Here is a 12,430-nt window from a genome sequence, read left to right as displayed (position 1 = left end):
GGTGTTTCATATGAACTCTAATCAGTCTCTTCCAAGCACCTTCTGTCTGGGCCCATAACCTGGGCTGACCCTTTTTAATGTAAACATGGAGCAATGAGTGAAAATGTCAGACAAAGAGTTTGGCTTCCTCGTTACTCCAGGTGAGCAGCAGCTCTCAGTGCACGGCCTCCTCCTGCCTCCTAGAGCCCTGTTAGTCCCCTTGGTAGGGCTCCCAGGGAAATCCAGCCTGGTGCTCACTAGGCTGAGGTTTGGGGTCTTCCCTGCCTTTGTTGTTCAAATGTGGCCTTTGCATCCAGCTCTTGAATGGGAGCTCTGTGTTACAAGGAGTCACTTGACCCTGAGCTAAAAAGGGACCTTGTTCTCACAGGTGCGACACATCCAGCCACCACTCCTTTTGGTCCCTCACCTCACCACAGCAGCTTCCTGCCTACAAACCACTTGGCAGGTAAGTGTAAGTAACCCTGCCTTCACCTCTCTACCTCTGCCCCCTTCCTGGCTCTCAGTGTGGTCCTGCACTGTCCCACTGGGGGAGGGAAAGGCTTAAACTGCCTCAGGATCCAGAAGCTGGCCAGCTTCTCATCCCTGCCAGCTCCTGGCACATCCCCTCACTGTCCCCCAAAGGAGAGGGCAGTGCAGAGCTGTCACATGTCACTGCTGGGACACTGCACTGGAGCCAAACTGTGGCCTGTAGAGTCCTGTGCTCCTGAATGTGCCTGAAGAAATGGGGGAAATTTGTGCAAAAATGCCTCAGCTTAAAATGGGCTCCTCCTGTACCATTTTCCACCTATGAAAGGTCTTGACTAGGTGCTTTAAAAGAGTTCAGGGGACACTTCCTGGCAAGTAGTTATTCTGCACATTTTGCCAGCCATTCAGTTTCCTAATTGGCAGTAAGTAGAGCCTGATTTTGTCAAATTTCCTCATTTTAGAAGCTCACAAGCAGCTCATTGCCAATTAAAGTTCAAGCTCTGTTGATTAATGTTTTAGTAACATTCATCCAATCAGTAAATGTGGCATGCCACATGATCTAGTAGACTTTTTTTTTCTTTTGCAAATATCCAGATTTACATCAATTCCTGAGCATTCTGTCAAAATTAACTATCTCTACCAAGTCACTCAGCCACTTAAGATCAAAGAGGAAGGGCAAGAACATCTATTTTAAAATAAGTAAATAAGCAAATAGCTGTTTGCTTAAGGATATGAGCTATTTGTGCCATTTGCCTTGGTATTTTAAATATGATATCTGTGAGGAAGTGGAGGGCAGCATTACCTCCTGTAACATGGCAATTTAAGGGCTTGAAGGGGACAGTCAAAAAGCCAATATGTGGGAGGAGTTGTTTAGAGACAACAGTAGGAAAGAAAACAAGTACACTGCTAGGATTTAACCCATAGCTGTCACTAGAGTGAGACCTGAGACAGTCTGTGTGCTCTCAGAGAGGAACTTCTCCTGGTGATAGGTGCCTTTATTGGAAAAAAATGCAGAAACAAGACAGTCATCTCCTGAATACTGGCCAAGGGGCCTGCTGAGATTCTTCTTTCAAGGCAATTGCAATGTTTCTGCTATTAGTACTGATAAGGAAAGAGTTATAGCTCAGCAGCCACCCTAATTTCAGCTATTAGACCTTAATTTCTAACTCACTTCTGACTCGAATACAAAAGTTTATTACAGCACCTGTTTGCAGAGTGAGCACTGAATCCCTTCTCCATTTTAACACGATGGGAATTTTCTGTGCAAAGAACCTTGCAATGAGAAGGATCAGCTTAAAGTCTGGCCTAATCCTACTTGGATTCAAACCGTTAAGAAGGGGAGGGGTGTGTTTCATTCTCCAACATTCTTGGCTAAATGCCTGCTAAATCCCTGTTTGCCTTTCCAGATCCATTTAGCAGGTCAAGCACCTTCAGCGGCCTTGGGAACTTAGGCAGCAATGCCTTTGGAGGATTAGGCAGTCATGCTCTGAGTAAGTACTGGCTGGGTTACTGCAGACAAACATCCCTTCCAGAAAAGCCACATGCTAATATTTACAGCAGCTGGTGGTAGTTTTTAAAGAAGTTTAATTCCTAACCTCCATTCTCCTATCTGAAAACACTGCACCTAAGATTTCCAGGTCTCTGCGGTGGGAGCTTTTCTGCATGTCACAGATCAGTAGCTGTGCTCTGCATCTCCTCACTGCTGAGGGATGGTACCTTGTGTGCTCAGAGAGAACTGGAGCTGCAAAACCCCTCTGAGCTCTGGGACCCTGTGGGCATCTAAAGTAACACCCTTCACCAGTGAAGATGCACAGTGGAGCAGCTACTGATACTTCTAATTCGTGTAGACTTCCTCTGTAACCGTTGGCTGAAGTTTAAATTACCTATATAAAATAATTCTACTTCAAAAACATGTTACCTGTAGGTGAAACATGCTTGAGAGCCACACATAAGAGAGCACATAAGAGAGCATGCTTGTGCATCTCATGGTGCAACAGGAATCAGCTGAAGATGGATGGAGGAAAATCGAGTGACTGTTTTGAAAAGCCTACAGCCAAGCTCTGTGTTTATACACACACACACACATACCACCAAATACTCTGGGTTCTTCAACAGAAACGTCCCTGAAGCCTCAGCTGCAGGCAACTGATTGCTTATAACTACCCACAAATTAAAGTTTCTGCCAGAGAGAGGAGCTGAGGAAAAATACTGCTTTTGTGCTGGAGCCCTTGCCTGGGGTGGGGGGAGAAGAGAAGCTGGGCATTTTCAGTACTCTTTGAGTTATTAAAATGTATAAAGCTTCCTCCAACAACAGCCTTAAAAGAGCTGGTGGATCTTACACCCAGTGTTGGAATTATCTGTGTGCATTCACTAGTAGCTCCCCCTCACCATTAAAAAGCCTTAAAAGAGCAGTTCTGGTTGTGACTGATATTGTGAGAAATGTCTGTATAACGATTTGCTTCGAATTATTTTTAACTCTTCCTCCCCCTGCCATTATTCTAGCTCACAACAACATTTTTACTCACAAAGATGGCCCAAACCTGCAGAATTTCAATAACCCCCATGAGCCATGGAACAGACTGCACCGGACCCCGCCGTCCTTCCCAACTCCTCCACAGTGGCCCAAGCCCACGGATTCGGAGCGCAGCTCCTCGGTGACGAACCACGACAGGGACAGAGAGCGGGAGCCCGACAAGAGGGACCTTGCTCTGAGCAAAGAGGACAGAGACAAAGACAGGTGAGCACTGTGGCCTTCTGACCACTTCCTCCTGGGTCTGTTTTTCCTCTACATTTAAAAAGCAGCTGATAGGCTTTTCCTCAGATAAGCACAAGTGCTAGCAACACCAAAAAAATTCCTCTTCGCCTTTTAGGATTTGTGTTCTGTGGAAATAATGTGACCCAGTCCCTGCTAGTCAGTTAACAGAACACACCAGGCTGAGGAATTGAGTGTGTTGCTGTGTTCTCAGTGTACTGAAAACTTGGTTGTTTTCAATGCAGCTGCTTTAGGATTGCTGTGTACTAAAGTGTGATGGGTCCTTTGGAGACAGTCATAGTTCTCATTAATGTACAGATATGCTGATGAATTCAAATGTTAGCTGGACATTAACGAGACAAAAATGCAAATGCCTGTATCTGGAGCAGTGTGCATAGATCTATTAACAAAACTGATTTTAAAAAATTACATTGTGGGCAAATCCTTATTAACAATGACAGGCCTGTTTCACCTGGGCTGTGGTTACTTCATTAGCTCCCAGTTTTATGATTTTGAAGCTGTGAAGCCCTTTATATTTCAGAGCCCAGTTGTCTCCAACTTTCTAAGCAATAACAGCCTACAAGTTTTAGATGTGCTGGAATGCTTTTTTATAAGATTTTCAGGCATTACGTGTAAAAAAGATTATATGGAAGCAATATAAGGCTGAAAGTCTTCTTGCTTTACATGTTAAATTGTCTTGACATCCTTGCACAGATTTTGTTCAGGTAGGGAAGGTATCCCTTCTTGACTCTGATGGAATTAATTTGCAGACCAAGGTTACTTTACTCTCAGGAGTGTTCTCACAGGGGTTAACAGCTCTATTACACTTCTATTAATTTAGCTTAAGCTGTCCCCAGCATCCCTGTTTGGGCATGGTTTTAATGAACCACATCCTTGACCAGCAATCAGAACTACCACAGAGGAAAAAAGCTGGGTTAGCAAATGTAATCATAAGGGAAAAATACTTACACAGCTCCCAAAAACACCTCCTGCTTTCAGCACTCAGGTCTTACAGCTCTCAAAAACAAACACAACTTAAAACTTAGGCATCACTGAGCCTCTCAGCTACATAATGCAGTTCTCTCAATCACATGATCATATTTTGCATTTAAAGTGTTTCTCCTTCAGAGCAAAGTGCTTTTAGAAGGTGAGCATTATTTATTCCCCTGTTAAAAAGGTGGGATTAACTGTGACTAATTGGCTTTCTAAGAGGCAGAGGTGCAATTGGAAATGTAAACCTTTGTGCCTCTCTTTCTAAACCATGGATGTTGTCATCACACCCCTTGTTTATCACAGCATGTCCTCTTGAAACACAGCTCAGTTGCTCAGTTTCGTGGCCAATTCAAGAACATTTCTCCTGAAGCAACTGGCTTACCTGCAAGAACTGCCAACAACAGAAAGTCTTGCAGTTCCAAAGGAAAATCATCTTCACCTTATGGCTTCTTCCACTCAGTGAGGCTGACTTGGGAAGGACCTGCATACATTTCTGTAGGCTTCTGTTTTGTGTGCCTGGGTCAGTGTTTTAGGAAAGGAATCCAAGTTTTACAGCTGAGAAGATCTTTGTCTGGCAGCAAGATGTGCACATGAACATATAATAAGCTTTTTCAAAAGAAAAATAAGCTGTTTAGAATTCTTCTTCCCTACCTTTCTCAGTGAAATGGTCTTAGGGTAAAATAGCATTCTTCCAGCCACATTCCCAGTTTAGTCCTACATTTGTGAACATTTAACTTTTTTTGTCTTTGAAGTATGTAGAGGCAGCTAATGCATATTGCTTAGCATAGCATCACAGCTGCAGCTGCTGTTTGTAAAGCTTTCCAAATCCTTTCCTGAGCAGTCTCAAAGTGTTCAACTGGGCACAGCACTGTGCCTGCCCAACATCACGGGTGTGTTTGTCGCATATAACCAAGGATGTACCTTGTGCCTTTTTACAGAGACCTCATGGATAAAAACAGGCATTCGAACAGATCGTCGCCGGCATCAGCCCCAGTGACTCACCAGATCAGCAATCTCATCCGCAGCAACAGCCAGAGCTCCAGCGAGGCCATCAGGCAGGTCAGCCTGGGGGACAGGGAGAGGCCCAAGGAGCCCGAGCGGGAGCACCCTGAGCGGCTGAGGGAGCCGCCCATGGCGGAGCACAAGATCAAAGAGAGCCGCTCCCCAGTGAAGGAAACTCCAAGCCATGATAAGAGACCCTCTGAGGACAACACAAAGCCAGTAATCCAGTCTGTGTCCCCATACAGCAAACCTGCACTAAGTGAGAGCCTGAAGCTTACCAATCTAATGAGCAAGGACATGGAGAGAAAGACAGAGCTTCCTAGCGACCTCCAGAAGATTAAGAATGACATCAAAGTCAAGGAGGAGAGGAAGGAAGACAGTGATGTGCTAGTGGTCGGGTCTGAGCCTTCCCAGCACTCCCGGTCAGTGGAGCACCCCCCACCGCCCACTCTCCATGGATTATCATTGCCCCACTCGATGGCTGCCTCCATGCCCATCTCCATGGGCAGCGTGCACCAGATGAACAACATGAACGTCCTGGACCGCAGCAGGATGATGACCCCGCTCATAGGCATGAACCCTTTGTCAGGAAGAGAGAGGCTGCCGCACCCCGGGTTTTCCTGGGACCCCATGAGGGACCCGCTGCGAGATGCCTACCGGAGCTTAGACCTGCACCGCCGGATGGACTTCCAGCTCCGGACAGACCCTATCCATAGGTTTCCTACCACCTCTGGCTTTTATGACCACGAGCGTTCCTACAGAGACAGGGAACCACACGACTACAACCACGAGAACCTTCTGGAAGCCCGCCGAGAGCAGGAGCGGTTGCGGCAAGTGGAGGAGCGCGAGCGCTTGCACTTACGGGAAGAACTCGAGCGTGCCAGAATGCACCACTTGCACTCGTCCCCCATCGAAAGCCACCTGGCACACGTGCCATCCTTCATGCCTCACTTGAGCGGGATGCATTACCCCAGACTGAGCCCATCCACTGCCATGCACAACGGGATTTTGAACAGGAACCCGCCGACCGCCGCGCTGAGCGCGCCGCCGCCTCTCGTACCAGCCAGCAGCACCAGACCTGCCTCCCCTCGCAGGACTACTCCACTCACAAACTCAGAGTCCAGGGACTACTCCCCCTCTAGGAACCCCAAAGAAGTAGAGGCACGATAGTCCCCAACATTGAATTTTAAACTCACCTGTACATAAAACAAGCAAGCAAGCAAGCAAACAAACATCAACAACAACAAAAAAAAAAAAAAAAAAAAACACAAACAGGAAAAAAAAACAACAACAACAAAAAAAGAAGAAAACAACAAACCTTTTACAAAATGCACTGCTGTAAACTTTTTTTTTTAATGTAAAATTTGTAGAAGTTAAGCACATTTCCATAAATAACGGGGTTGGGGACTTTCCAACAAGAAGGTTGCTGAGAATGGGAATTTAATATATAGGTATTGATTTTTGGTTTTGTTTTTTGTTTCTGTGCTAAAAAAAAAAAAAAAAAAGAGTTAAGAATATCAAGTTTGTACATTTTTTCCCAAATGTGAGAAACATTTTTAATGGATTTGTATTTTTTTTAATTTTGTGCTCTTTATTCACTTAAAAAAAAAGAAGAAATTTTGCTTTTGTTTTTAGTTAAATTTGCATTTTAAAGGCCTCAGATCCTTAAGAAAAAAATACCCAGGGTTTCTTAAAAGTATTATTTATGGAAATACTGTAGTTTTACAGTCCACTGTGAGGTTCCCTTCTGAGGCCAATTGATCACTTACCTTGGTACTTTGGAACCGAAGTTACAGATATATATTAAAATATTAATAATAATAATAATGTACAAAACTGTTTGTTTTTTGCCTTATTATATTATGCAGAAATTTAAGAGGAATTTTTTTTGACTTCTTGTTTTAAACAAAAAAAAAAAAAAAGAAGAAAACAAACTGTAAATATTCTGTTAATATAAATGTACACCAATATTAAATTCTTAACATAGGTAGACTTTATAAAAATGGTTTCTAGAACCACTCTGGTTATTTGTTAACATGGTTACAACTCATACTCTTGTCACAGTCAGAAATTCACACTCAGAAAGCTCAGTACGGCATATATACTTCAACTATGCAAGAACTCGGAGGCAGGTCTTAGTGGATGTTGGGGGGAGGAAGGTTTTAAAAAAATTTAAAAAAAAAATTAAAAAAAACAACCCAAAAACAACCAACTCGCAACTCTGGAGACAGAATGGCAATGGCATGTGAACAGGAAGAAGGATGCTTGTGTTTAACAAAAAAAAAAAAAAAAAAAAAAAAAAAAAGAGGAGAGACTGAATTTTTTTGTACAAACACAAGGGACAGTTCGTCAAGGAAAGAGAAACACACGCTCCTGGAAGGGAATTTTGGTTTCCTACTTTTCAAGCTGGCAAAAGCAGATGGAACTGGCACAGTACCATGCGGCAGACCCTTTCCTTATTTTTTTTTCCTTTTTTTTTTCTCTTTTTTTGTGTTGTGGGCAGGATCGCTGGCAAGCAAGGACAATTTTCCGTGGACCCCTTGTGCTAATTGTGCAGTGTTCTTATTGGAATCTGTATACAAGACAAAGTAGAATTTTAGGAGTGCAAAAAAAAAGTCTAATGGTTGATTAAAAAAAAAAAAGAAATTCTGATATATTATCTATAGTACATGAAGACCATAAGCAAATGTTTGTTTCAGTGTGGTTCTGCCTTGAACTGCTTTTTGGCATGATTTATTTTTTATTTCCAATTTTACTTTTCATCCATATGTAAATTTTGCCATGTTTTACTTGCTGTACCATCCCCCCTTCCCTTATTTTATTTTTCAGTGTCCATGTTTTATATATCCTGGGCTTTTTCTCTCTAGTTAATTCAGCCATCCGCTACTATTTTCTTGGCTCTGTAACTCTTGTTTCCCCCCCTCCCCGTCCTCCCCCCTGCACCCCCTGTAATTTTAAACATTCAGTTTCCTTGTAGATCAATGAAGATAAATACAACATTGATTTTGGATGAAAAAGGCAGTTGAGTGTTTGTGTGTCATAGCCAGCGCTGTTGACTCGAGGCTAATGGTTTATTGATGGCTGGGAGGAGGCAGCTGGTGGAAAGGGCTGGTGCTGGGACAGGGATTTGCTTCTGCCTGTGGATCCCTGTGCCAGCAGAAGGAGCAGCTCGGGATTTGGGGTTTGGGGAGGAGAGCAGAGTGCCCCCAGCCCTGCAGCATCTCCACCCCACATCCAGGGACGCCTGGGGCTCTGCTCTGATCCAGCATCTCCTGCCTGGGCAGGGAAGGAAGCACAGCAAAGGAAGCAGAGCCTGTGCAGCAGCACCAGGGAAGGTCGTGCCTGCAGCTCTCCCCTCCTCACCCACCCCAGCCATCCCCCAGCCCTGCCCTGCGGTGCTTGAACAGCGTGCTGCGGCTTCTGGGCTTGAGATTGCGCGTGACTAAATTACTGAGCGTGGAAAAACAAAATGAAATAAAATAGCAGGGTCCTTAATCTGATGAAAGGAGGCTTAAAACAAAATAGGCATTAAAAATCAGCACCTGCTCTCCCAGCTGAAATTGGAGGAATGTAGAACACATGGTGGATGTGAAAAGCGTGTTGAATTCAGCATAAAGATTCATAGTGCTGGCTCAGGGGGATTGTAATTCTCCTGGTGCCAGTGTCCAATATGGGGTCTTGTTTGACACCATCTCTGATATGGACCTGCAAAAATGATCCCCCCTAACCTCTGTCAGAGTCCATAGCTGCATGTTCCTAATGCAGGTACCTGTGAGCAAGGAGGTTATTACTGCAAATTTCACCCCAAAAAATGCAAAAACGGGCCATACCCTTTGAAGCATTTGGTCTGTATATGACTTAAAAAATGAACATTAAATCAGTGCCATGCTCCCCTGGCATTCCTGAAGGATTGCTCATTGCAGCCACCCTGGTGCCAGAAGAATTCATTGTGACTGATGTTGTGGTGGTACAAATATTAAAAGAGAATCAGTGGTTTGCCATTTACTGTATTAGGAGGCATTGCTCTCACGCCTTCGGAGGATGACCCATCAATAATGCTGCACTACAGTGGGATTCCTGTGGAATTACACAGTGTTGAGTATCAGCCTTCTCACAAAATGGTTCATCATGATTAATGGTATTATTACCTAAACAGAGAAACTAATTAATTCAGCCTTATTCCTTTAAGCCACCCCAGCTGAGCTGCCTTCTGCTAAAAGAACTGGTACAGAAGGACTTCCTGGGTTTTATGCATTGCTACCACTGTTCAGTTTTCATTTTGTGCCGTTTTCACCATTTTTATTCTAGTTTTGGCTGTCTCCCCAAAGACTTCCTTCAGTCACCAAAAAAAGGGTGGAATTTAGCAAACAAATGACAGTGGGTGGGAGGAAGAAGATGGGATTTGGAAGGTTCATTGCTTGCCTCAGGCAACCTGTGTTTAAAAAGATACTCAGGAAGCCAGAAGGAGGGAGACCAGTGGTTGCACTTAAGTTACCTTTTGTCAAAAATGCCACACACCCACTGGGGCTCCATGGAAGATTCATTTAATGGGGCCAGTCAATAAAATAGACAACCAGGATATCAGGGAGTGAGGGAAAATGCCAATCTATAAAACTGTAACCAATCCTCAGATCACTTGTCAAAAATATTAACTGTTCCTTGACAAAAAATCTAGTGCTTCCCTAAAAACTCAGCTTTATTGCCTTAAATAAGCATATGGCAATTGTCTTTTCCAGCCTGCATAGATAAATATGTAGTTAGGTGTTGGTGACCTGGAGTTGGACAAACAGGGGAGCCCAAGCACTCGGCAGCAGGCTGAGCCTCCACTGTCGGGTCCGGAGCAGGGAAAGCAGGAGAATCCAACTAGAGAGGAATGCAATATCCTGAGAGCTTAGGGAAGGGTGAGACACACCAGCTGTGCTTGGAGCAGCCCAGCAAGTGCCAGAATGAGAGCAGAGGTACATCAGAGCTGTGCAGCTCAGGCTGGAGCCGAGAAACCGTCAACAGAAGGGAAAACAGGATTTGTGTTTTCCTTGGCTTGTGCCAAGCGAAAAAAAAAAAAAAAAAAAAAGAAACCTTTCCCTTACCTCCCTCAGGAAATTCCTTTTTGCCAAAGTCTTAAGAAAATAGTTGTGTTCCAGTGTTGGGGGATTTTGGTTATGATCTGTTGCTGTCTAGCTAGGAAGCAGCGGAAGGAACACAGCAACAAGACTTTCTCCATGCAGAAGCAGCAGCAGAAGCACTTTATTACAAACTATTTATAGAAAGGATTGGAGACAGGGGAAGAACAGTAGCTCATTGGTGTAGAGAAAGCAACACTTTTGTTATGGCTCTCATGCATTCAGCAGGTGTTTATTTTTTTGTTACAATTCTTTCTCTTTTTATGTTTACCTTTGAGAAAACTTTAAGGCTGGGAAAGAAAACTGAACTGAGACTGAAAAAGTCTCAGGTTGGGAAAATCCTGTTAGGATTTTTTTCCTGAGCCTTTAACAGCACCCACAATGGTCCTGTGAGGAGCCAAAATGGCATTGCCCATCACCAAAGCCTGGGTGCGCCATGCCAACTCCCCTTGCACAGCTCTCCCCAGTGCTTCTTGGTGCCCTCTTGCACAGGCAGTTGGCTCTGGGGAGAGTCCAGCTAAGGAAACAGAGAGAAATGGGGCTTGGGCAGAAAAAAATTAGCACTTTACTCAGATCTTGGGGAGCTGGTAGCCCAGGGCTTAGCTCAGAAACATGGTGCTTTGGGAAGAGCAGGGCTCAGCCTCAAACTGGGCATCACTCTGGGTGAGCAGCATCATCCAGGGGATCTGCTTCTTGTCCACTTGTGTCCAGCAAGATTCCATCCCCCTGCTGAGGCCACAGATCTTTTACAGCACCAAGATCAATACTCTGTCAGGAAAATGCCTTTCCCAGTGGTGCACTGTATTATGTGAAACTGAATAAAAAGCAAGGAGTGGGGGAAGGCTACACCAGGCCTAAATTACAGGCTCCCGTTTCTGAACATAATAGAGAAAAGGAAAAATCAAATGATGTTTTGAAGTTTAACTTGGAAAATATTTTCCCAAAGCCTTTGAGGGATGTGTGTGTGAAGTAAAAAGGTCGGCTCCCCTCATCCCAGCCCCTGCTGCTGCGGCACAGCTGGAGCTCTCTGCTCAGCGCCTGGGACCTCCTTGCAGGTGTCGGCACGGCAATTTCTTTGTCTTCTCACAAAAAAACCTTCTGCTCCATTAAGCTTCCCTAATTGCTGCATTTATCATCAGCCATTTTCTGCTTGTTCTCTTCCTCATTCAGCGAGGATGTGTCAAAATAGAGGCGCTCCCGCCGTCCCTGCGCTGGAGCTGTTGGAGGCAGCGCTGCTCAATTGGCCGTTCAGCAGAAGGTCCCTCATTACGGGCTCGTGTGTCACACTCAGCACAGCAGCCGGGCTCTGCTGCCCGGTGTCAGGCCCTTTGCACTGAGCCTCGATAAATAGCTGAAAGGAGAAAAATACAGGGATTGTTTTTTGACTCAAAATCCAGCCAGCTTCGTCCTCCTCCTCCTCCAGATTGGAATTTAGGCAGCGAAGTGCAGCTGCAGGGTGAAGCCTTCATGTCCCCCCAGAGCAGGCTGGGGAGCAGAGCAGGGCTGTGACACCCAAAGGAGATGGGAACAGCCTCGGTCACACACCAGCAGCAGGAGGAGCCCTGGAAGAAAACCAGGGCTCAGTGGGACAGGTTTCTGCAGCTGCTTTCCAGAGGAGTTGCTGTCATATACAAAGTCATAATTGGCTCTTCTGCAGCATTTGCTCACTGTTGTATCGAAAACACTTTGATGAAAGTGCTTTATTTATATTAGAAGTGTTTTCTATAATATTATTATTATTATTCCAGGAAAAGCAAAAACCAGTCAGGACACTGGAAGGAAGTGACCAGCTTTTCAAAAATGCTCCATTCCCTTCCACAGCCTCCCCTTCTCTCTAGCATTTCCAGCTGTTAGAGGACCAGAGCCCAGGGACATTCCCCAAACAAGCTGCTGGTGGTGGGATCACTCAGAGGAAATTGCAAAGCAGAAGAACTCTGCAAATCCAAATTCAAATTGCTGGCTAGTGAAAAGCACAATGGTGAGGAACTAGTTTGGGGAAGCTTTTAGGTTTCAGTATTCGAAAATCTTTCCTTCCTTTTTGAATGCTATAAAAAAGCCTCCTCCTGTGGAGGGAACAAAGGAAAAGGGATTAATTTTA

The 12,430-nt window shown here is 44.7% G+C and overlaps 1 protein-coding gene across 17 annotated transcripts in view; it reads left to right on the top strand.

The window, feature by feature from the left end:
- FBRSL1 (fibrosin like 1) overlaps positions 1 to 7,409 on the top strand; it is a 491,903-nt gene extending 484,494 nt beyond the window's left edge. For 16 of the 17 annotated variants that reach the window (XM_079322881.1, XM_079322886.1, XM_079322882.1 and 13 more), the window contains 4 exons: positions 368 to 445; positions 1,872 to 1,955; positions 2,968 to 3,202; positions 5,149 to 7,409. In XM_079322881.1, coding sequence (XP_079179007.1) covers positions 368 to 445; positions 1,872 to 1,955; positions 2,968 to 3,202; positions 5,149 to 6,382 — 1,631 coding nt within the window. In that variant the 3' untranslated portion in view covers positions 6,383 to 7,409. The remainder of the gene's footprint in view (positions 1 to 367; positions 446 to 1,871; positions 1,956 to 2,967; positions 3,203 to 5,148) is intronic. The other variant, XM_079322897.1, reaches the window with a different exon arrangement.
- Positions 7,410 to 12,430: the final 5,021 nt, after the last annotated feature.

The sequence above is a fragment of the Erithacus rubecula genome (genome assembly GCF_903797595.1).
Source record: "Erithacus rubecula genome assembly, chromosome: 19".
Taxonomy (NCBI): domain Eukaryota; kingdom Metazoa; phylum Chordata; class Aves; order Passeriformes; family Muscicapidae; genus Erithacus; species Erithacus rubecula.
Note: the sequence above shows the minus strand (reverse complement) of the source record. Positions and strands in the feature narration are given on the sequence as shown.